Below are 26,491 nucleotides of genomic sequence, written 5' to 3' on the forward strand. Positions count from 1 at the left end.
AGCGCCAAAATTAACTGGATCAAAATCAGGTAAAAATTTAATCAAATAGTGAAAATTTAAATCAAACTCACTCTCAATGTCCGATGAATAAATATAGTTAATTTAGCCTTTTCTTTGTAAGATGTTTAATGTTGTACTCCTTTGTTTCATGATGGAGGACTTGGTACCTGAGCACTTGAACAGCGGCACTGCCTTCTTACAAAGATATGCAATTGAAACAAATTACCACAAACATTTGGGAAATTATCCCTGAATTGTGAGCAATGGCCGTTATGTTGTATTTGAGGATCGCATGGACAACATAACTCACTAAACAAAATACTTGAAACTGACCTGCATGCTTTTCAGTTTTGTGTTCTTGCACTCAGGAATATACAAAAACATTGTTGGAAACATATATTGTTTAGTCTTGGGTGTGCTCTACTAAGTATTAGTATAGAAAATGGATAGATGCAAAAATGTTCGTGTCCTCATTATATTCCGCTTGAGCTGAAGCCTAATCCCAGTTTACTTTTGTTGTTGTACTTTTTATTTTCATTCAACACAAAGATAATCAGTCTGTTTTCATTGAAGACTACAAACAGAAGAATATTGACGGAGTCGAACAAATTTAAATCAAACAAGGTATCTAAACAATGAATCGAATGTCAAAACAATTAAATTAATTTGCAATCTTAATCTAATATGGAATTTGCATGCGACTTTTGTCTGATTATTACGTTATTCAATTTATTTGATTACATTGTTTTCTATTTTTTTATTCTATTGTTATATTTGTATTATTCAATGTAGTGTTTTGGTTTAAAAATGTAACAAAAGAAAACTAACAAGCTTGGTGACAAGACAAAATAGATAAATGAATAAATTACTTTTTATTTTTGTATACTGTATCGTAATTGTCATATCAGAGAGACAGAGCTTGCGACTCCAGTGGTGCAATTGCGGTTCGCGTCTGTGTTTAACCTCGCTTTGGTAATCGAAGGAGTCTCACTCAGAGCGCTTGTCTCGTGGTGCAGACATGGATCGATCAGAGCACCGCTACATCCAATCAAGCGCTGATTACTTGATCTCCGCATTGATCGTGAGCTTGTCATTTAGTTTGCCGCGAGTTTCAGTAGATGATTCCATCAAATGAACCGATTTGTAATCCTAAAGGATCAATAACGGGCAATTTTGCAATTTGCTGAATCAAACTTTGAAATGAAGACCTTATTATTTTCAAATATTGGACAGGGTTATTGACACAAGTGTAGATGGGGAAGGTGTCTACGGGGGGTGCTATTTGTGCAGATAATTTTCAAACCATTTACAAGCAATAAAAACAGACTCAACATTGTGAAGCGAACCACAACTGAGTTTACCTGAACTTTAATTTTTGTTAAAGAACCTGCCTCTGATGAGCCAAGATCTTAATTTGAATTTGTATGAGGAATAATTTGGTTTAGTTTTAAAACAAAAAAACAAATTGCAAGATAGATTGTAATTAGGTGTAGCTAGCTGGACCACAAAATGTCAATGTTTTTTTTTTTCCCCCCCCACCGTCTGTTTGGGTGGTCTGAGTAAGACAACACTGGTGCATTTAATAATCAGAAGCATTAAATTGCCCATTGTTGTGTGCATGTATGTTTTTTTTTTTTTGTTTACGTACATGTTGACATGTCAACAAGTCAACTGGAAAGGCCTCCAACTCACCTGCAACCCAAATGAGGAGAAGCTCTATGGGAAAAGGCTGTATGGCCAGAAGTAGCACTACAGTATAACGTTTAACAATTAACACCTTTATGCAGCCACTCATAAAGCCAAAAAAGCATCAGCATGTTACAATATAACCCTAACTTGACTGTTTTCTCTTCCGTCTGTCTTCTAATTTGTTTCGCTTGACCATTGCTCACACCGGGCCCTCTGTCGTCAGCGAGAGTCAGACACACCACCCCCTGTCAAAAGTTGCCCCTGTTGGCGTGTCATTGGCGTGTCACATGTTCCCGTGTGTCATCCTCGCTTGCTTGGACATCACAGCTTGCACGTGTGAGGCGTCACTTTTGTAATGTCTTGTTCGACTGGATGGCACACAGCTTGACTCACTTTTATCTCATGAATTTATATACTCATATAATATACCCATTCCACGAATTCCGTGTTTGTGCAAAGTATAAATCAGTAGGAAAAATCACAAGACTTATTAAGCATTGGTTAAAATAGCGTATTTCCACAATTATTACTAGGCCACTCAGCTGCAGATGGTGAAAGCATGTAGTTCTAGCGTGGAAATGCATTTTCAGGAAAAATATGAATCAGTAGTCTAATAAAACAATGTCAAGCAGAAAAAGGTTGAAAGGGACTATTCCAGCAAAAGAACTGACTGCACAGAACATAACTCGACACAACATTGTGGAGCCATTGCGTCAGAGTCGACTGGAAATCTAATCTTCTCATCACATGAGATCATTAGCACTGGATGGGGAAGTGTTCAAACAGTGTCAATGTATTAACTCAAGTGTGGACGTTAAACTCCGTGAAGTAAGATTCTATATTTAAAAATATGTAACATTTTGCAGTTATCTTGTGTAGGCTTAATTTGAGGGAGACATTTATTTTGAAGTGAGTAGTAGAAAGCAACTTAGAGTCCACTACTTCTACTTCAACTTGCATGACTTTTAACCATGATAAAAATATGTTGCAACAATGTGGATCACAAATCAGGTGGGTAGATGGGTGTGGCTGATTTCGTTTACAAAGCCATTCATGTCAGTTGAGGAGTTGAGGAATCTCTGCGTTTATCTTTTTTCGGATGGGAAAAAGGAAGCATCCATATGAGGGAGGTCGTCGTTACTTGTGCCGCTTAAACATTGTGTTGGCCCTATTAAAAACCAGTCATGTTTTCTTATCAGGCCTCACGGAGGAGAAAAAAAGCAATTTTCCTTGTTGTTATGCAGCATTAAGATCTCGCATCTGTGACCTGCACAATTTGACACGCGCGCTCAGAGCTACAATGTTGTGGCTGGGTTGCAATTTCTGAGAATAATAAGCTGCCACGCTGATTTTTCACTTTATATTAAATAATACACAATAACATATTGCAGCTGCGCCGTACATGATCCTGTTGTCACCCTTCATTACGGTATTGGGAGCGTGAACCTTTTTTCTATGCTGGACCTGTTTTCTGAGGAGCTTTGTCTCTAAAGGTGTTGAATTTGGTCATGTGGTCAGAAAATTGAAAAGAAGCCGGTCCGGAGTAAACAAACAGATTTAACCTTGAAGAACGTCAATAAAGCAAAAGAGTTACACAATGCTCACTGTAACCTTTTCATCACTTTCTGGCAAATATTTACTTCTTGACTACACGAATTCCTGGCGTCTGCTCTGAAGTGAGGCTGTTGGCAGTTGGGGGGAGGGGGTTAAGGAAACAACTGCTTCCTGGCATGTTCAGACCTACACTTGGCAGAGGGAGAAATGGTGATTTATGACCAGTTCCCACATTATACCAGATAGACGAGAGAGAAACAGTCTGATAAGGCTATGCAGTTCTCAAATGCTAAGTCGATGCTCATGTGTTCATCTTTAAAGGGGAAGTGAAGTTAAGAAAAAAAATCACTTTGGTTACTCTTGTTAAAATTCATACTCCCCCATCTTATTACTTCTATTCCAGCCCCTGTGTTGTTGACAGGTCAAAGTTGATTTCACCCTTATCTCTGATGCTCCATCCTCATAATTTGTGAGGAGAAAAAACTGCAGACCCCCCCCCCCAGTCCCAACCTAGCACCACCTCCCTACGCATCTGCAGTCAATTTAGCTCTTGCACAATCCTTAAGTCACACAAAGCTGCCAAGAGCTGCTGCCTGGACTTCAGAAAAGGCCATTTTCATTTGAATTCCGCTTGCAATGCCTCTCCTGGTAAATTCAAGCGAAGCAAAGAAAAAGAGACATGAGCATTAACTACGTGAACTGGTAATTCACTTTAAAAGCCCCCAAACACCCAACACCCTCACCAGCCTTTTCCCCTCCACCAGCAGTAAATTGTGAAGGAATGCCGCGCCAGCACTCGATCAATAAAAGTTCCTTGCAATTTAACAAGAACAGATGTTTGCAATCCCACCAGGTGGGCCCTGGTACATTCTAAGTGACGAAGATGCATATATGTGTATGTGCATGTGAGGCAAAGGCAAGCGTATCCTATATGGAGCCTGTTATCTCAGCCATCAAACCTGTTATCCCCCTGCATCTTTTCCATTATAGGAGCTTAATCGCAGTAATGGCGAGTCACATTTCTCCACACAGTTCCAATTATGAACCACTAACACGATGCGTGAAGACACCCAACACGCCTACGGCTTGTTTTGTAGATACAGTACATCTTATTCCCAAAATAACAGAGCGAGGCACCACTCATTTTGTGAGTAGGGGAAACAAATGTTGTGTTAAAGGTCAAATGACTCATCTGATTTTTGTCCAATGCAAAGTGGTTGTTCTCTGTGATGATGTACTGTGCTTTTATAGAAAGATGCAAATGGTTCCTTAAAGCATATTGCTGTTGATTATCAAGCAACGTGACAAGCTTTAATGAAATACAGTAGCCGTACTGCTGAATTAGTGCTATGGCTACTGTATTTATTTAGCGGCGCTAATAGATAGCATGCCTCGACCGTCATCTAAATAAACGCCTCCCCCTATGTAGTCTGAAAACATTTGATTACGTTCTATGATTGCAGCAGTTTGAGCTCGGAACAAATTAAATGTCTTTACAGATTCTTCTTTTTTTTCTATTATTGTACCCTTCTGTGATGCTTGAGATGTATTATTGTTCTTCCACCATGTCTTGGTCAGAAATTTGTGCACAGAACACAGACCACCACTTCTTCATATTTTGTGTGTTTGTTGTGGCTACAAAGCGATCCATAGTCTGTTATTTGTCTAATGGTCGGTGACTGTAATTTAATAGCTTTTCTACTCGGTAGAGAGCAACTACAATCAAATTGTGCTTTGATCCACTTGAGTATTGGAATACATGAAAGATTTCTGAAGATAGGCTACATTGTGGTCATCCACAACCATGCCTTTGTAGTTGGGTAGAACCTCTGCTCTGTCACATGAAACTACATTTAAAGCTCACGTCACTTTTCCTCATAAAATCTCTTTGTAATTCATTCAGCAACATTTCCAAAATACAATGAACACTTTTCATTTAGATTTAATAAGAAAACACATGACGGAATACACTTACTTCAAAGGTTAATTCAATCATTTTATCAAAGTTGCGTAAGGGCTGACTATGGTAAAAGCTGTTACGGATGTTGTACAAAGAGGCCCAAAGCTGAGCGTGTTTACCAAACTCTCCCATGAGGTTGAATATGAACGGCATAAATCAAGCTGAAAGGAGGCTTATGTAAAACAAGAGGTTTCCAAGGGGGACCATCAGTAATTCAATTAGACGCGAGGCAACAGCGCACTGCTTCCCTCTCAGGACTAGTTGGACGCTTTCCATCTATTCTTCTCATTCATTCCACTTGTCGGGAAGAAAACTTTGCGAGTCCCGCGTCCAAGTGCTTGTTAAGCATGCGCACTGGGAATGTCAAACCTTTTCGCCATGAGAAAAGGTCAACGGGCACGGGGAACTCTGATGACCTCGCGGCGGTTGGAGGGGAGAGCGCACCAAGGACGTCTAACAACGTTGGATGGGAAAAGCGGGAGAATCAGGAGCCACGGTGTGTGTCGCTTTGCATTCTAACGGACTTCCTCCACAGAGACCCGCACACAATAACTGTACACAAGTAGGGATATGTGGCTCTGTTGCTAGGATACCACTTCTTCCCACCACCGATGAACACAGAATAAGCATTCAATTGAACATTAAATGCCGAAGAGTGTTGTACCTGTGTAACCTTCAACACTGAGACCCAAGACCATGCTGTTTGTCATTCTATTATGACATGGACATTTCATACACAGCAGCATTTCATTTCAGCTACTTTCAAAATCCTTTGGAAGTAGCTTTGGATTTGTTAGGGTAACTGAGGTATACGTACCTAACAAAACCATGTAAACGAAGCATTTTCCTCTTTACTCTCGTTTTTCATGAGCTGAACTCAAAGCTGTAAGACTTTTTCTTAACCCCCAAGGATTTGTCTCTGGGAGTCGGAAAATTGTAGAAAAACAAGCCACAATAACAGGGATCATCAACTTAAGGCCCGCGGCCCAAATCCGACCCACTGAACAATCCAGTTCGGCCTGTGACTGGGTTCCATAATTAGGAGGATCAAAGAGAAAATACCTGTTTAAAGAAAAACCTGACTCATAAATGCAAAAATAAAATAAATTGCGGTTCCAGCCCTTCAAGTCTGGTAAAATTATGGCCCTCTGACACATATATAGTGACCCCTTCACTATACCAATGTGTACAGGACGTTTAAGACATAACACAAAAGTCTTGAGAGTTGTTTAAAAATGTCTACTAAAACAGAGGAGGGATGTTCCTCTTCAGATGGCTTGGGTATATGGAGCCTGCATGGTGCATTTTGTGCTACAACCACTGATGGTTTACAATTTAGAAAAATAAAAGTACAAATTTGTACCACTGAGTCGTAATTTTAACAATTCCTCTTCCTGAAATCAGATCGCCAGCCCAGCAAAGCAGACGAATCTTACCGGCCAGGCACAGGCTTCATGCTACTTACTACTAAAGTCAACACGTTTTGTTGAACATTTATAAGTTTGAAAAGCGCTGGAAGCACTCAACTATGGTGTTACAGTATGAAAAGCTCCAAATTTAGAATCTCAGTTGAACACACCGTCACGTCTTCACACGCTGTAAAAAATGGGGTGTTTGCTCAACATGAAAAATAGCAGAAGCAAACTCCATACAGGAAGGCCGGAGCCTGAATCAAATCCTGCACCTCTGAACTGTGAGGCGGCCATGCTAACCAGTGTCACAAACTAAAATAGTGGGGAAAAAAAAAACTCAAATGGCGAGAAATAAAATACATTATATTTTGATGCATAAAAAGATTATGTTTTTTTCTTATGGAAAATGAACATGTTTTGAAGCTAATGTGAAATGTGAAATTTTCTATGAGGTTTTGTGACGGAGTGGGCGGCATCATCTCTTCATCTCGCTGCGTGCATCTCAAGGGACAACGGTGAAAAGGCGGCGTGAGAAAGACAGCAGCTTGGTGACTCGCCATTGCTGAGCCAAGCAGAGAATAAATAATTCGATAGTGCAATAGTTAAACCATGCTGGAAGTAAATTTTTTACATATCCAGCACACTACAAAGGCGGCAGGAGGGATTCTTTTGTTTTTAAAAATTCATTTGGATAACATTTACATGTCGAAGAGCACCAGCTCAAGCAATGAAGCTCAAATTAAGTTCACACAATTAAAAAAAATGAGATTACTTTTCCTCTAGATGGCAACCCAGTAGCTTGGAAGAAACGCAAACCAGAATCTTGCATGGCTCCAAATCTTTCCACCAGATGTAGTATGTTCTGAGCAGTGCCAAAAGCTCATAAAAATAGGAAAAGGAAAATGCAGAAGAATCCCAAGAGTGTGTTCTAAATACGTACTAAACATGTCTAAAAGGTTTTAAATGATCTTAAATGTTCCAGATTTTGAAAACTGATTTTCTCAAATTTATATATGAAAACCTCTTTCGGCAGGGTACTTTAGTGCATCATAACTCCTTCAGTGATGTTCAGATTTACATAAAACACCCTTTTATTCCTTAAACTCATTTTTGGGATTTGTTATAGTACCCCCCAGACCCCCACCAGCACCCATCTTCCTCCCAATCTCTGCGCCTCAATGGCTGCTCTGTTATTGTGCAATTATGGCCATTGATTTTCTTTCTCTTCCCAGCACAGTCTTGTATGACGGCTAGCATTTCTCAGAGCCCTCCATGGACTCCTAACTGCTGCCCTCAATTAGTTCAGAAATTTGCCCAATGACATTCATCCACTATTCCTACAATATTTCCCCTTCTTCACTGTGGATTATTTCGCAATAACTGAGAAACACAGCATGACCCATTTGCCTTCTTTTTTCACGATTGTGTGCATGTTACAACCATCAAATTGATTAAAAACACAAAGTCAGATGCTTAGAGCTCAGTCTAAGCTATTTCACACATGTATCCCATTTTCAACCACAAAAACTGATGTGGTTGACAATACAAGGGTTTGATTCATCCCCACAACAAACCATCTACAACCAGGAACTCATGAAAAATAATACTTTACAGAACTCACTGTTTGGCGATGAGGAACTCGCCGCACCTCATTCAAATATATTGCTTGTGTTCAAATGTCAGCACAGCCTCGAGTCAACAGCATCCAGTGTAAAATGGAAGACAAAGTTCAAGAATTTTTACCTCTAACTCAAAACAGAACAAATGAATTAAAGTTATATTTTGTCATAAAAAAGATGAATTGTGAGAAATGTGTAACCAACATGGCACCAAACATTGCCGCTTTGTTCACATTTGTCGTAGCGCATTGTGGAATGTGTGATGGCAACACCCGAAGCTCTATTAACATCAGAAACGGTTCTTTACTGAGGTGCCGGAAGTGGCATTGCAGGTACAACCAAGCAGATGTGACACACCTAGGTATGCTGCTCCCCACCCATATATACGTACTGGCCAATTGTGGCCTTGTTTGTAGTTATCGGGTGCTCATGAAGGCTGCCGATACCAGACATCGATACTTAAGGCAAAACAAATCTAACATTGAGTAAGTCCTCATAGTTTGTGCTATACTATGGCACATTGACACATCGGCGAATCATCATCTGCGTTAGAAAGAAAGGTCCATGTTCACAATTTTTTGTTATTGTGTTAAGTGAAAGTTTGTATTAAAAAATATTAAAGGTATCAGTACTCTGTATTGTGATTACTCAAAGAGCGAACACTTGAGCTGGTGTCGCTCTGAACTAAGTTACACAGTTTAATCAGTATATTCAAAGAAGTCAACAGAAACAAAAAAGATTTTCAGTCATTTTTACCTGATGTGCAAATCTTATTTAAAATGTAACAATTTGATTCAGTTTGGCCGGATCAAAATTGATTTTCCTCCTTAAATAAACTTTCATTAAACCCCTATATCTTATTATTTAGACTCTAGATAAGACTCTAAATTTTAGAGGATTATTTTGATGTACGCACATTAAAATATACACAACTCGGAAAAAGTAATGAGTTTTCATCTTTCAGGCAAAATTTCACAACAAGCCTGCGCAGAACTTTAATCTTCACAGCTCAACTGAATTTGACCATTTGTTTTTTTTAATAGAAATGTCCAACTGTTCAGTGGTTCAGTTTACAAAATGTGCAGGTCTCTTAGAAGCAGCTGCATGGCAAGACCATTCTGAGACGATTCTGGAATTTAGTTTTTTAGAAAAAGGATATGAGTGAATGAATAAAGATGCTATGCTTTCCACATTCCGAGCAAAGTTTACTTTTAATTCAACTCGAGTGTCTATGGTTCTGACTGGTCAACTTGTGCGTTGAGGTAATTGCAGTCTTAACTGTAAACATCTGTAAACACAAGCTTTTAAGTTAATAGCAATCCTCTCCAATGTCTCGGGTGGTGATGGGCAAAGTGTGGTTTGCAAACCTTTTTTGTCACGTATTTTGTACATCCAGTGTTTGGATGCAGACGTTAGTCTTTCTTCCTCTTCAATCAAAATGTGGAGCGTATTGAACAGGAAATGGCTTTGAATGACTTCTCAAGCCGCAGTCCCGCGAATTTTCCTAAATGTTATTTATGCCAAACAACCGCTAATCCTTATTTTTGTATGCTTGAAAGCTGTTTGATTTACACCTACGCAAACGCGTGCGCGCACACACACAAACACACCCACGCGCACACACACAAGAGCATGAAAAGCAGTCGAGTAAAATATTTCAACTGCAGCTGTGTCAGAAGTTTTGTTAATCCTCTGAGCGGAGCATTTTTTGGGGAGTAGTGGGAAAACTACAGTAAATGGGCGCATCTGAGGCCTGTCACATGGCATCACATCACACGCTGATCAAAAAGGCCTTCGGCAAGCCTTTTTTTTTTTTTTGCTCCCATCCAGGCAAATGATGGAAGGAGTGGAATGGGCAGGCTTGCTGGTGGCAAGTCGGGTTAATCCCCCACCAGTCATTATCCTCACTTCTTAGCTAAGGCGTGCGTATATAATGAAGGCCATTTCCAAGGATTTGCACCTCTGCAGTAATTACTGATACACAAAGATTCCGCTTACCTTTTTTTTTTTTTTTTTTTTTTTTTTTTTGGTGGTGGTGGTTATAAATAGTAATCCCCTGGTGGCTTTGCTCAGCCTACATGAAGTGCTGCATCCAACTCCTGAGTGGTAATGATGTTTACACTTACAGAAAAGGGCCAGTGTCAACAAACCAGATGCTTTTTGGCTGCAACACATTTCATCATTTATTTATTTAATTGAGTTAAAAGAGGGGAACAATATAAAGATTTTAAAATATGCCGCTTGATGCACTTTTATACACTTTTTAATGTTTTTAATATCTCCCATAATTCATAAAGCAGTTGAGCTATTGTGCATCCCATAAAGGGGGATTGGAGGAAATAAAATCTAAGAAAAATTAGGAAAAATCCAAAATGGGAAAAAATATTGGAGGGAAAAAATATGTGAATATGCAAATCAGCAGGTGTCGAACTGCAGGAGTTTTGGCTAATCAGCACAAGATAGCTAACATGTCTTGTTATTAGATGCATTTACAATGGGTCTTATACTACCCAACACGACGTGAGTAAACCAAATATTTTTTTCAGCTTTGGAAGGCGATTCAGGACATTTTCAGCATTTAGCTCCACGAGCGTATTTGCAAGTACAATTTGTAAATACAGTCAAACAAACGTATTTGCCAGTCCAAAGTGTTTGACTCCACATTGGCAGTGCCACGCTTCCCTAGCATTCCACTTCATAATTATGTGCTATGTTGTGTTGATCAGTCACATAAAATCTCAAAATGTGAAAGGTTCAAGCGTTTGAATACTTCTTCAGATCAATGCAGTGCCTGCGTACCTTGGCCCCAGCATGCATCAACGTCTATTCCCGGCTCCCCTGGGCATTCATGGCCCTGTCGTGATTTGTTCAGAAGACTCTTGCTTACTTCCTATGGAGCGCACCACTAATGCATTCCTGTGACTCCTGGCAGGCGGGAGAGGATGGCAATAATGATAACGGCTGATGAAGGTAATAATGAAAATGATGATGAAATCCCCGCCTTCTCATTTCACACAATAAAAATGTCATCTGTCATCAAACTTGCACGAAAAAAAAAAGCCAGTGTTTATCAGTGAAGAAACGGGTTTGTCAGTTGCACTGCAAATGCTTGCGTGCAGCTGGTTTGACAGCTTTCTCAAAACCCATGACATCATCATAATTGCTCTTTCTTCAGATTTTCCCATGGGAAACAGTGACAATAATCGCAATATGGCTGTCTGTCATCATCATTAATCTGTCATCATCATAAATTCGAGTACACCTCTATGTGAAAATTTTCAAACCTGACCTTCTCATTTAGCCATTAAAAGAATGAACAAACAGAAAAAGATGCTCAACATTGCAAGAACATTCACTCCGCCCAAATACTGCATGAGCACTCCGGGAGTGTGTGTGTCTGAGCAGAAAATAAACTAGCGTGTTTGCTGCAGGGTCGCACACTTCAACAAATACAAACAGAAGAACACAAAGGTCATAGTGCGTGTACTTCTCAAGGCAAATGTCCAGAGAGATCTCCCTTTGTGCTAGTAAAGTGTAAACAAAGTGATGACATATGACTGAATAACAACAAGCCAAATTCACTCCTGGCTTGGGGATGATGGCCAAAACATCACACAAGATGTCATCGCTACAACAATGGAGTTTCATTGTACAACTGAGAGTATTTACGTTATTTTTAAATGCGCTACGATGCCAATGAACACTGACTGACCGCTATGCAAAAGCAGTGCATTATTCATGTTATGATAAATAAGAGGAAGTAGTTTTCTCAGTTCATACACTCCATACAGACATTGAACTGCTGCTATCATTTAAACTCTGTTACTATCAAAAACAGCAGCACCTATTGAAGCATGCTGAAAGATGAATTCAATCTCCTACAGCTTCCCAGAAAGTATATTTAATATGGATGATTGCCCACAGGGTAGGAATCGCATCCATTTTCTGTCCTTGTGTGCATGTATTCATATTCATTCTTCAAAGCCTTTAAGTCCCTGTGTTTGAATGTCCTCAAACATCTTTGTCAATATTTGCAATACTAAATAATATAGCCCTGATCAACTTCAGAAAGTAACAAGTGCCTATTGCGGGTAAGATTCTGTATTTGTACAAATGCATATTTAGGATAACATTCAATAATATATAACTGTTGTTCTCATTAGGGTCACTAGTGAGCTGGAGCCAAAATTGTTATAGTTAACAAAAACTAACAAAATACTTTAACTGAACCTAAAATTGGAAAAACATTTTGCTTAGCGAGATAAATTAAAACAAAATCTTTATAAAGAAAGGAAAACTAACTGATACAACAGCTATACACTCATGAAACTAACAAAAATGAACTATTAAATGGAAAATGTCATACGATTTCATTTTTGCCAATGAATATCATACATAATCTTTCCCGGTTTATTTTAAATGTATTCATTTCTCTGCTCTGAAGATACACAGAAGAGGGATAGTCAGTTGTTCCAGAATTGTAGTTTATTTTCTACCACAATTCTTAGCAACCTTATTTTGACATATGCTCCATAAAACTACTAAAAACTAAACCAAAACATTTCCCCAAAACAAAACAAAAAACATTTTCTACAGATAAATAATTAATTTTAAAAATGGTATTAATCAAACGTTAAATTACTATATCCAAAACTATTATGACCCGGTCTGGAGTCCACCTCATACCCACCCTGAAAAGGTCACCAGTCAGTCAGTCAGTCAAAAGCACATAAACATTCACATGCACACTCATCCCTAAAAACTAATAAGAGGATTTATGGAGGCAAACATGTATGTTTTGGGAATATAAAATCCAGGAAAACCCACGCAAGCACAGGGAAAACATGCAAAATCCTCACAGAAGGGCTGAGCTGGGATTTGAACCCTCTTTTTACTGCGATGCTGATGTGTAAACCACAATCTCACTATGTAGAAACCCAGTACAAGATTTTTTTTTAACCAAATTAGTAAATGACGATATTTAAGTGACATTCAAACTGAATGCTGTATGTCACCTGCCCCACATGCAAGCGATGCTCGCAGTGACGTCATTATGAATCAAAAGGTAGCACGGCTTCCATGTGGGCGTACATCTAGAAAGAAAAAAACACTGAGAAAAGCCTCATATGGGAGCAGAGGAGGAGCAGTCAGTCAGGGTGCTGACACTCCACTGGAAGAAGCTAACCGCTGCAGTCGATGCTGGCTCCATCTCCCCCGCGGAGGTAAGCTCTGTTCGGCGTGAGCGCGTAAACAAGCGGAGCGTAGCAAGAGAGATGCCGCAGAAGATCACATAACGCTCCCGTGGACTTTTGTAGACTCAGGAGGTAGGAAAAAATTACTGAATGAACTCGTGAACGCGTTTTCCTGACTGTTCTCTTCAAATGCATGTTTTTCACTACTATTACTGTGCATGAAGTTCTGCGTGCCAATAGATTCCAGATGGTGACAGTCATATTGTTAGTCACTTTTTTCAGACTTTTTTCTTGAATAGATATTCAGACCCTTGAGACGCTTTTTTCACACTATATATTTAGTTTTTACAATTAGTACCTTTAGTTTTACAGGAGGTGGGCAAGTACACCACCTTTACACATTTAAGGGTCTTGCATCATTAGTTGTATTTATTTCGCCATCTTTTCACCCTAAAATGTGTTAATTTATGTTAAATTAATTTATATAGAAAATTCATATATGTTCATATGTATGCACATATTAGAATGATCATGTTATGTATATTTATGTATGTACTATATATAATGTAAAAACATTCCCACCCACCAGATTATTATTATTATTATTATTATTATTATTATTATTATTATTATTATTATTATTATTATTATGATTACTAAAGGCTGGCTCTTAGTGGGGATGGATAGATACATAGATGGATAAAAAGCTGAAATGGTGGCTTAAATGGCTTAACTATTTTTAACAGTTAGACTGGCCTTGCATGTGTTTTTTAAACTAGGTACAATAAAACGGGTCGTCCAGTGACGAAGGGTCAGCTGTTCGAATCCCATTCTGTCCGAGTCATATGTCGTCGTGTCCTTGGGCAAGACTATTCACCCACTTTCACTGCAGTGTCACTCACACTGGTGTACGGCTGGGTGTGATTTTTGTGTGGTATTTTGGTGGCATACTGGCAGCCATGCTTTTGCCCCAGGGCAGCTGTGATTACACAATGTAGTTTACCACCACCAGAGTGTGAACATGTGAGTACGTGAATAATGAATCCATTGTGAAGCGTCAACATAAATTTGATCTGAGTATTACTAATATTATTACAACGTATGGCGCACGGGCTGTAGGTTTCACGTTTCACCATGTAAATGAAGTAATTTACACGTGACTTCATATATTTTCTTCCTTGCAGAGAAGAGGCCAAGCCTTTTTTGCTCTTCAGTGCTCCCATTGTCCCTAGTCAGCTTTCAATGTGGGATCCAGTGTTTTCGCTCTCGCCAGGCTGAAATCCTCCAGGGTCAGGACCTCGCTCATGGCCGCTCTGCTCCTTGGGCTGCTGCTCTTCGCCATGCAGTCCCCAACCGTCCCCTCCTCCGGGCCACTGACCGACACAGAGGGGCCGCCCATCTCTCCTTCCCCGGGCGACAACGGCACCGTGAGCCATCCCAACGAGACGGTGCAGCAGCTGCCGCGGGTCCTCATCATCGGCGTAAGGAAAGGCGGGACGCGGGCACTCATCGAGATGCTTAGCCTGCACCACTCTGTCGCTGCGGCTCAGAACGAGGTGCATTTCTTTGACTGGGAGAGCCACTTCCAGAAGGGCTTGCCTTGGTACCGCAGCCAGATGCCCTTCGCCTACCCTAATCAGATCACCGTGGAAAAGACGCCGGCGTACTTCACATCCGCCAAAGTCCCCAAGCGGATCCATCAAATGGACCCGGACGCCAAGCTGCTGCTGATCCTCAGAGACCCCACGGAGCGTGTGCTGTCGGACTACACGCAAGTCTTCTACAACCGCCTCCAGAAGCACAAACGCTACCAGCCCATCGAGTCGGTGCTAATGAAGGATGGCGAGGTCAACCTGGGCTACAAGGCGCTCAATCGCAGCCTGTACTACGTGCACATGCAGAATTGGCTGCGGTACTTTCCGCTGGAGAGCATCCATCTGGTGGATGGCGACCAGCTCATCCGAGACCCCCTTCCCGAGATGAAAAAGGTAGAGCGTTTCTTAAGACTGGAGCCGCAGATCAACACCTCCAACTTCTACTTTAACAAGACCAAGGGATTCTACTGCTTGCGAGAGCACGGACGGGAGCGCTGCCTGCACGACTCCAAGGGCAGGGCGCACCCTCGCGTGGCTACCGCCATCTTGCAAAAACTCTACCAGTTCTTTCACCAGCCCAACCGGAAATTCTTTGAGCTGGTGGGCCGAACGTTCAACTGGAAGTGAAAGCCTTCTCTTTCGGTGCTAACAGAGTAGATGGACACATTGCTAAATCTATTTTGACACAAGGTAGACTTTTCATTTAAAATTTCAGGATGAACCTATAATGCAATGTTCCCTGTTTACTTCTCTAATGTTTTTTTTTTTTTTTTATTTAGTTGATTTTCTAAGTCGAACCAGTCAAAAAATGATTATAGCAGAAATTAATGTGAGCAGACCACACTCCGCCTCCGGCAGCACACGGGGATGAAGAAACGTCTACCTCATGACTATGTTAAAGTTTTTTTTTCCAATTTAAAATTGATTACCTTTAACAAGATACAATCTTGGCGGGCTAATGCACCTTTTTTGCATTGTAAATCTTTGCTGTGAAAATGTATCCTAGTCTCCATGACTACCATTCTTCCATTCAGAAGACGTAGAACTTCTGCCAAAGCACGGTAAAAGTAGTTCTTGAAAAATTGAGTCATGGCAATCACGATACATTTCCACAACAAGCTTTTACAATGCTGGTATTTAATCTTAATTTGTGCAATCAGAGTTTAAATGGATGGCAAAATTCGCAACAGGTGCTTGACCCATGAATGGATCAATACAGTTCCTTGTTCATTTTGAATTGGTATTGAAAATTCTTTTCCATCATGCTGTTCACATTTTGATGTTATGACATCCAAATGACATAAAATTGTGTGACTGGTCATTACTGTTGTAAGGCCTATAGAGGAAGTGCTCACAGGGGCGTACCCACTGACTTTAGATTATCATAGTGTCATCAGTTGCAATAAGATGCAAAAAAGAACTACAACATTGAAAAAAGGGACAAAATTCAGACAAATTAAGTTTGTTACAGTGCATTTTAGGTTCATCCTCACATGTAATAAAAAAAAAATGACACCCCAAACCTTTTGTGGGTAGTTTATACGTATATAGTCTTTTTAGGCATCTACATCCATTGTGTTGCCATATTATCAAGCACAGCTACATATTTCGGAACTGAAGTAACCCAACTGAAAGGACATTGTGCTACTGCATTGGTTTCATTCAGTCACTTCTGGAAAAGGACCACATTGTTTGCATCCTGCGACAACAAATTTATTTTTAAAATCTCTGTTTAATGAAATTTAATCTGATTTCAATATAATTGTGTCCAGATTTAATTTAATAACTGTGCACTTATTTGCCGATTAGGACGGTGTACCGTAAGAGTGTGTTCTGGTGCGATTTTAGTAGGATTTTAAGCAGGAAAGCATGTGTTGTATTTAGTAGAGAGCTGCCATATAAATCTTCATTGTTTATGTTATAAAATTAATGATCTATTAATTATAAGATATGGGTAAATTAAATAATTTTGGTGTAAAAACAGGTTTCATAGCAAAGTGTTTCTCAGCCTTTTCAGCAGCCTCTACGCCTATGAAATGATACTATTGTTTTAGAGTTCTGCTTTTCACACGCCCTACAAAATAATGAAGGTGGGAAAGGAACGAGTACTTCATTTTAGAGGATATGGGATTAAAAAAAAAAAAATCTAAATAAATATGTTATTGTGCATCCAAGGTGTTCGGCCCTGTGAATCTGCCATGTCTGTGGAATGTTCTGTGACTATTTTTATGAAGTGAGTGGCGCTGCTTACATTTATGTTGCTACAAAAACAGTCTAGTTTGATCCTAATCGAGTGCTTAACATTTTGTGTGATTTCCTACTAATTTCTGGTGATGTTGCCTGTAAATACTTTTCTAAAATGAATATTTAATACTACATTAAAGAGCTATATTATTTTCAGCATGTCTTTCCCTGTCTTACTTTTGTGCTAAATCCTCAATTAGTCTTTGGGTGCATTGTCAAATAAGTAGCGCCTTTTTCACAGTGAGGGAGAACACAGGTAGTGACTGTGATTTCCTTGATTGATGACCCATGGACATTAAAAAGTTAACCGCTGAGCCCATTTGAACTCTGATGATAACCAAAACAGCAGCACCTACAGAGGCACACTGGTGGTGTAGTCATACCACATATGTATAAACAAGATATGGGCAAAGGGCGAAATAAGTTTGTGTGTAGAGAACACGCACAGACACACACAACACACACACACACATACATACATTTACCATATGTCATTAATTTAAACAATAGAACCCCATTTCATGTTGCATTTTGCATTGCATTTGTCATGCTGTCATGCTTATTTTTCGGGTTGTTGTTGTCTTGTCCTGTATCATAGTTTCACTTCCTGTTTTATTTTGTCAATTCTCTCGTTTCAGTTTGTGGTTCCTTCCTCTGTGCTTCTGTTGTCTTGTATTCCCTGATCCCGATTGTGTGCACCTGTGTCAGTTGGCCTAATTGTCTGCACCTGTGTCCCTGCCCTTTTGTGTGTATTTAGTCCGTGTCTTCCCCTTGTCTTGTGCCAGTGCGTCTTGCCCCGTCCCGACAACCAGCGATTCCTTGAGCTAAGCGAACCAGTAGATGTACTCCCTTTTTTGTCTCGCCTGAGTGCGACGTCTTTTGTTAGTACTTTTTGCCCCTTGGTTTCCCTCGGTAAGAGGCGCTTTGAGTTGTTGTTTCCTGTCTCCCACCAGTTGGAATAAATCCTTTTTTAGTAACACTCCGCATCCGAGTCCTCTGCCTTGAACCCAGCCTGACAGCATTGTTTTAAAACTAACTTTTTTTAAGGTGCACAGCTACCCGCCAGCAATGTCGACCTATGTGGCTGCACTGAACAGTGACTGACACCCAAGACTGGTTCTTTTTTAAATTTCAGTTTCACTGGATGCTAGGTTCATTCAAGATGATAAATTGTCCATTGACATAAATGTGAGTGTCAATGCTTGTTTGCCGATTTGTGCCCGTCCATTGGCTGGCAACTACTCCCTTCTCTCACATAAAGTCAACTGGGATAGGTTCAAGCTTGGTCGGAATCCTAATGAGATTAAGCAGCATCGAAAATGGCTAGAAAAAAAAAACTCACGAGGTTGTGACGCCTTACAATAAACACCAATCCGGTTTCCAAATATGCTCCCTTGTGCTATGAAGGGCTGCCTACATATTTTTTTGTATTCATCCACTATTTTCTTCTACCAGAGACATATATTTACATCGTTTGTAAGGAACGTTTACGCTAGGCCGCCGTGTGAATTTAAAACACAGCTTATTTGTGACCTCAGCCACCTTGGATTTCATGCATAAGCAAGTACAGGCGACGAAATCAGTCAAAGAAATAAGTTGCTGTCGACAGAGCGGGAAGTCAAACGTGGAACGCAAAGAAAGGAAAAAAAGGTTTATGCTCAAGGGCATAGCTTTTGAATATTTTAAGCACTGCAAAGCTCTAACGTTTGCTGATGAGTGCCTCTCTACAGTTATTGAGACTAATTCAGCTCCGTGTGCACAATTATGAAGTCTGCGACTGTACTCCATAAAAAGTCGAGCAGAACCATTTTCACTTTGTCACAGAGCTCCACATGTGGCCCTGAGCCATTAGTCAACTTGCTGCTCACAAACATGCACGCAAGTATTTTGAACTCAAGTCAGATGGTCGGTTGTATTTAGCTCGACTTTATCTAATGTTTGACCAAAAAAGGTCAGAAACAGAATATTCCATTGGTCTTTGGCAACAACAGTTTCAGTGTGCATATGTTTGCTATTTTTAAACACATCCTGCTTCCAGTTATTCAACAATAATTCTTTGCCTGTATAATGTAAGTGTTGGTCATCTGTTTGCAGTGCATCATACTTCTGTAAATAAGATGAAATCTGATTAGATTTTTGCTGCTAATTGATAAGAAGACAAATTTTTGTAAATTTATTCCATCTGATTTACTGACAGTGACAGTCACGACTCTTAAGAGATCATAAAAGTCTCATTAGGCTTCTCACTTGTGAAGCCCTCTAAAGTTTTACAACACATTTTCACATAAGATCAGATAATTACTCGAAGCCTCACGCATATGCCTCACACATAATGTGAGTCCTCACCCACACATGCAGCATTAAACTGGGGCTACAGGCAATTAATGGGAAAAATAAGTGTTGCTCTAAGCCTTAGAGCGACAATGTATTCAAGAACGTTCCGGACAAACTGAGAACCTGTACGTGTAATCACACACACGCACGCACACGCACACACACACACGCGCACACACACCTACACACACAGTAAAGTCAAGAGATGTTCAAGATGAAAGAAAATATATACTGGATCTTGTCACACATTAGCTAATGGTGATTACAATTACACCAGGCCCATGCATTAAATAATTATCTATTAATTCTTGTGTGAGAGCAAACAAAAAGTATACAGTGTAGTTCGTCAAACAGTTGGCATATGTGTTTATTCATTGAACTACCAAAGGCCCTATGCATATATTTCAAGTAAGTCATCTATTTACACACAGGATTGGTAAATCTTAGAGGTCACATTAACTTTAAGTTTAGAATATTTCAACATAAAAAATCCTTCTATTCTAGTCACTTTTTATTGCTACTCTATTGCTGAGACTCTTGTATGAATGATTCCAAACACAGCAGAATATTGTATTGGGCTTTAAATGTGCACTTGATGGCTATAGAGGGATCATGTGATTATTAGTACTGAAGCTGCCGTCTTGCCAGGTACGCAGTGGATAAAATATGTAAAAATAAACAGAATTGCTCTTACAGTGCAACAACAATTGCCCTTATGTTTAGTTGTCTTTGCAGGCTCAGTACACTTGCAAAATTTAGGAAAGCTGAGTGAAAACAAATGTAAACGATGATGCTGTGACGGACATATTAATTTGAACAGTATGTTTATGACCGTGGTTGTCATTTGTACTGCATTGAATCCCACTGAAAGCTGTTTCTAATGAGTCTATTCACGGCATCAATTCATTCAGAATAAACGTCTCTAAAGTGAATTGCCTCTCAGTCCTTCAGCTGTCAGGAATGATGATGGATTTTTATGACCCTCTTTCTATTTCTCCTTGAAGACATTACACTGAGTAAATTGAATGTAAATTAAATTCGGCTGAAAGTTATCATCTTCTCGTGGGAGATCACGCGAGTCATCCATTTCCTCTTCCACACTAATTACATCAATAAGCTTTCCCACATTGGAGTTTGCACACCATGAAAAATACCACTGTGGTTTTACTTCTGAGGAGACGCCCTGAAATGCGGATAAATGTACGATCAATGTAATGTGATCAGTTTACAAAAACCAGACAAAATATAACAGACTGGCTTGTGTGACGTAGACTCGAACAGTCCGATCATCCCTTTGTGGAAGCCAGCAGGTCGGGATGTGCTGCCGTTGTGCGCCGCTGTGTTTTATTATCACTCATTTCCTGGCACGGCCTCCTCTGGCTCAGAAATACACCATCATTGCCAGTGATTTCTCCCACTGAGAACACACACCTAAAGTGTCTATATGTGCGTGTGTGTGCCTGTGTGTGTGCGTGCGTGTGTGTTGCGAACCAGAAGCTTTATGGGGACAGACTCACAAAAAGAAAGGAAACCCGAAATGTTGGAAATAAACTGTTCCTATGCAAGCTTGTTGTGCCATTGTTGCGTCATTACCAGAATTAAGTCCGCAGAACACATCTGGTTTTAATCTAACCTGAAGTATTACAGTACTTCTTATACCAATGATTTGTTTCCCTGATTAATTTCTGAGAGGCCTTCATTGGACAAATGCTTATATAAGGATGGTGATAGACAAAGATGTCCATTGGAGACAAAAAGATACAAATCCAAGGTATTTCAGCACAAAAACTAGCGTGTTTATTTGAAGTAAAGCATCTATGTGGGAGAAGCCCTTCATTTGTCATAAATGCTTTTATGTGAGAGGACAATGACACACTATTTATTTCAAAAGAACAGAAATGTATGCTATTTTCCTCTGAATAATAACTTGGGAGTTTCTTGACTAAACTGCAAGGACTACCTAACATTTCTTTTAGATAAGGCATCAATTTGATAGGTGGCCTTCATGTTCATAAAAGCTTGTATAAGTGTGTGCTGTAGATATATTAAAAAGTGGTTGTGGCCTTTTACTGAAGTAAAATAGCCATCCAGAGAGGTCAGAAAAGAAGGAGGGGATCTAGAAACAACAAAGAGAGGAAGGCATACATGTAGATTATGTGAAAAAAGGAGGACAGAAAGAAAAAGATGTGAGAAAAAAAATGGATAATGAATATTGCCCACTTTGTACGTAGTTTAAGTGTTTGTGTGTGTGTTAGGCATCAAACGTGTGTATTGATTCATTCATCTCAAACAACAAGAATCTTGGAGTCATTCAGTATTCTAGGCGCAACATGCCCTCTATGGTAATCCCGACACATTCAAACACTCTAAGCCCTCGTGGGTTCTTGAGAATTGATTAATGATGCCCAGCTCATTGAAAACGCTCTCGGCTCCACACATTCCACACTGACATCCGTGTGCTGTACACCTACATCTTTCTACAATCCGTCTGAAGGGATGCCATCGCTTTTCATCTTTTCCACTGGCGACCTTGGTCATGGAATATAAAGGCAGCGCATTAATGCACAATCTCTCCCCAAAGCACCCGCACTGGAACGTCAACATCTCACAGGTGCTCTGTTTCTTTTGCTGGTTGTAAAAGAGGATAAAGGTAGCTAAAACCTTGACACAAGAAGGCTTATGTAGCAACAGTTGTTCTTTTTTTGTGTTTGGGTGTCGTTCCAGGCCCGCAGCACCCAGACAAAAAAAAAGGTTTTGGGATTAAAAGTCCCCCCTGAGAGAGTGAAGAGAAATCGAGGCTATTGATCTGGCGCAGTAACGCACTGCAGTTTTTGCACACAGGTCAATGAAATTCCCTTCGCTTTTCTCACCACTGTGATCGATACGTATCTATCTCCCCCAAGTCCTCGGCCACTTGTGTTCATTTTGACTGCAACAGGAAGTTTAACACACTTTGATTTGCCTCTGGAGAGACAGGAAGCCCCAGAGCGATTTTGCTTTTCATTAATTTTTTGCTTTGAAATATCAGCGGTTTTATCTGACAAAGTGATTTATTTGGGTATTCAACGCGTATTTGTTCTGGTATGTGGTGACAGCGCTCCATGCCAGCAGGGAATTAAAACATCAACTTTATGGCTTCTTTGCTCGTTGTTGCACCCTCTAGTGGTTTCAAGGCTCCAAGATGAACACAGAATACATCAAGGACAGCGTCATTTGGGCCTTTGTGTCCGTTGTAAAGGGGTTAGATCCATTTTTGTCTCTTCTCATCATCACATCCATCCAATTTAAACAATACAAACGGTGTCATTGAGCGATTATTATTGTAAATTGGAGCATATTCTAGAAAGAAACTAGTGTAAAAAATATTAATTCAAGCCAGTGTTTTAAAAATATTATTTTTTAAATTATACGATGACATACAACACTTCTTTTTAAGTTATGCATAAGTATTTATTTATTTATTTATTTATTTATTTATTTATTTATTTATTTATTTATTTATTTATTTATATGTATTTGCGGGCGAAATTGTTACAATTTATTTTTTAATGCAGAATATCTATTCAATTTAGTTGTAGGTTTCCTTTATTTTGGGTGATGGGTCACTTGAAAATGTACTGATGGATGGACAGATGATGGTTGAATGGATGGATGGATGGATGGAGAAAGAAAGGAAGAGCAAGAGAGACAGAGAGGGCGAGAGAGAATTGTGACAAGTAAACATTTAAATTGAAAAATGAACAATCTTTGCATGAAGAAATATGTAAAAATAACATTGACTAAGCAAAGACTCCCTGCTTGCAGCAACAAACGTTATAATCGCAAATGTAACCGTTTCAGGAAAAACCATTAATGACAATAATGTGCTGGAAACGCTTTAGATTTAAATGTTTTGATCTCACGTTCAAATTATTCTTTAGATTATTTTAGGTTATCCTTATAGCTTAATGACATGCATCTACAGATTGCAGGTAATTTGTTGATGTACTTCTGTCTAAGTTATCACTTGTGCAAGTGACTCATAGCCTATTTGTAGTGTGAAGGCAATAACTAACTTCACTGGAGTGTGACCTGAGGCTGATCTAACAGAGCTGCTGCCTGCGAAGCCGAAAGATATCACCTTCTGCAAGATGCCATGAAATTGTCCCTCAAAGTGTCACATGGAGGAATAGTACATTTTTTCCAGTTATTTTTGTAGCAAAGCGAGTTCGTCTTAAGTGATCAGAACTTCACTAAACCTCCGTGGTTGAAGGTTCTCAACTTTAATTGAGAATAAAGAGACTGTTTTGCATATTACCTTGGCAACTGCCTTGTTCTTTCTTCTTCGCTCATGTCATTAGTCCGGTGCTCATTCTGACACAAGCATTTCGTATGCAAATAAGACTCCTCCCTGCTTTGGCAAAATGAGGTTCTCAGCAAAAAAGATTTTGTTTCCGAATGTTAAGGAAAAAGAAAAAACACGAGGTGCACATTAACATATCAAGGAGGATAGAAAAAAGGATTCCAAACATCCTCCCAGTGGAAATCTTGACTAAGACATCTTAGTGGAGAAGTATTTTAGTCGCTTTAATTTCAATTGCAATATTACCTTGCTTTGATTGTTCTCTGCTTTTTGTTCTTTCTGTTAGCAGTTTAAAAATACACCTCTCTATTCCCTTTCGGGATGATCAACCTTCTGGTGTATTTGAACTACAGATATGAGTGATACTTGTGTGACACGGGCACAATTAAATTGTACGCCTCATGTCTTTTCATGTTAGTTTCTTGAAATCCACTGGATGGTGAGCGCTATATGTTGCAGACTTCCGACTGTGATTGACCACAAAGATTTCGCAACCAGTATTTCAAGGGTGAAAATTTAATTTTTGATTGCTAATCGGTAACATTTAATTTGGTCCCTTGAAAAGTGGGAGACACATAATGAAAGCTGAATTTGAAATAACACACTATTAAGCTTAATTGTTTCATTTCATATCTATTGCGGTGGTATTCAAATCCAAAAAGATGAGAATGGTGTCCCTGTCCCTATATTTATGGACCTGAGTGTATAAAGCCTCACAACATGCAGTATAACTTCATAAATCTTAACACACTCTTCATCCACTTTGCACATGCTGGTGCAGTGAGGGGAAACGGGCTCAGGGTTGAAGCAATCTCGGCAAAACTGAATTGGGCTTAAAACTGTGGTGCTGTTGGTATGTGGTGGTGGCGATGGGGGGGGGGGGTATCAGGGGGTGTCACATTAGTGACTGTCTGGCGTCTTGAAGGGTGAAGAAGGATTGAAAGATAGGCTTAATGTCTGCTGTCGACTTCTATTTCCCTCTTAATTTCACACGCTGTTGACTCAGCCTATTAACCGCTGCATGCTGGCTATCCAGCAGCACAGGCATAAGTCTTGCTCGCTTTAACATGGCCTACCTATCTAATGAGCTGCACGTGTGTGCGCATGTGTGCGTGTGTGATGCTTTTAGCAGGTTGTTCTCCCCACCCTGCAAGACCGCACCACAAATGTGCATTTGTACCTTCAGTGCATCTTGTGTTTTTCAAATCAATGAGTGTCCTCTCAGGGGAGGCTTAGCAGGAAATGGTACAAAATGTTAAGTACTGGAATGTGTTTGAGATCAACGCATGCATTGCTGTGTTCAACACAAGAGCTACGTGCACTTGCAAAACTCCCTCAAGACATCCAAAACATGAAAATGCTGAATCGATAATATATGTTCCTGCAGAAATGTCCTATATTGCCGTGATTGCTAAAGATACTGTGGTTAGTTTGTTAGGTAAAATTTAAAAATATTATGCAGTATTAACATCCATCTAGTTTTCTTCGTCCTCATTAAGGTTGTCCACTGTGTACTTTTGAGGTGTTGTATTGCTGACTTAGTTCTAGGGGTGAACACAGTTATTGCTTGCAGTTATTTATTTTTATGAATTAATCAATGACTGTTCTGAGTGTAACCCAGACCGGATGCCGCCAGATGCCTGAGCGTGATTTAGAAGAAAACTTGGACAAGCATAGGGTAAACATACAAACTCCACATGTCAGCCACAGCCGAGATTCAAATACAGAACCTCACAGCATAACTATGATTTCCCTGTGTTGATTCTGTTTTGAAAATAAATATTTACTGAGATCGCCCAATTAATAAAGGAAATGATCCAGCTGTCCTTTGTGTGTCCTTGTTCACAACAAGCTTATCTTCATCAGTGGCATTAATTGCAAAGTAAATAATGCCACACTGATTTATCATGAGGGATTTGACATGATCCCTACAGTATTTTTCGGACTAAAAGTCGCTCCGAAATATAGGTTGCATTAGCCATAAAATGCACAATAGCGTGAAGAAAAACATACATAAGTCGCTCCGGAGTATAAGTCGCATTTTGGGGCAAATTTATTCGACAAAATCCAACACCAAGAACAGACATGAACATGCAACAACAGGCTAAACCAGGGGTGGGCAAACTTTTTGACTTGCGGGCCGAATTGGGTTCTAAATTTTGACCGGGGGGCCGAACCAGGAGCAGATGGATGTAGTGTTTGTGTGAAGTAATATAAACGACCTGTAAAGGTCATTGCATAAAAGGTTTTGGCCTTTAGTAGGTAGTAAAGCATGGATATTCAAAAAAGGTTTTTTGAAAACAAATGCATTTATCCATCCATCCATCCATCCATTTTCTGAACCGCTTAGTCCCCACGGGGGTCGCGGGCGTACTGGAGCCTATCCCAGCCGTCATCGGGCAGTAGGCGGGGGACACCCTGAACCGGTTGCCAGCCAATCACAGGGCACACAGAGACAAACAACCATTCGCACTCGCACTCACACCTAGGGACAATTTGGAGTGATCAATCGGCCTACCAAGCATGTTTTTGGGATGTGGGAGGAAACCG

General features: G+C 39.9%; 1 protein-coding gene across 2 annotated transcripts; it reads left to right on the forward strand.

The window, feature by feature from the left end:
- Positions 1-13,333: 13,333 nt before the first annotated feature.
- Positions 13,334-17,421, forward strand: hs3st1 (heparan sulfate (glucosamine) 3-O-sulfotransferase 1). 2 transcript variants are annotated; one of them, XM_049736644.1, is made up of 2 exons: positions 13,334-13,456; positions 14,611-17,421. In XM_049736644.1, exon 2 carries the CDS (start codon positions 14,731-14,733, stop codon positions 15,646-15,648), a length of 918 nt encoding a protein of 305 aa, XP_049592601.1. In that variant the 5' UTR covers positions 13,334-13,456; positions 14,611-14,730; the 3' UTR covers positions 15,649-17,421. The 2 variants fall into 2 exon arrangements, with proteins under 2 accessions (XP_049592601.1, XP_049592593.1); XM_049736636.1 differs by having other exon boundaries at positions 13,355-13,558.
- The last annotated feature ends 9,070 nt before the right edge of the window (positions 17,422-26,491 follow it).

This window comes from Syngnathus scovelli, chromosome 1 (genome assembly GCF_024217435.2).
Source record: "Syngnathus scovelli strain Florida chromosome 1, RoL_Ssco_1.2, whole genome shotgun sequence".
In the NCBI taxonomy this organism is placed as follows: Eukaryota; Metazoa; Chordata; class Actinopteri; order Syngnathiformes; family Syngnathidae; genus Syngnathus; species Syngnathus scovelli.

Coding starts and splice junctions, on each gene's coding strand:
- hs3st1 (XM_049736644.1), top strand. CDS start 14,731: ATGGCCGCTCTGCTCCTTGGGCTGCTGCTCTTCGCCATGCAGTCCCCA.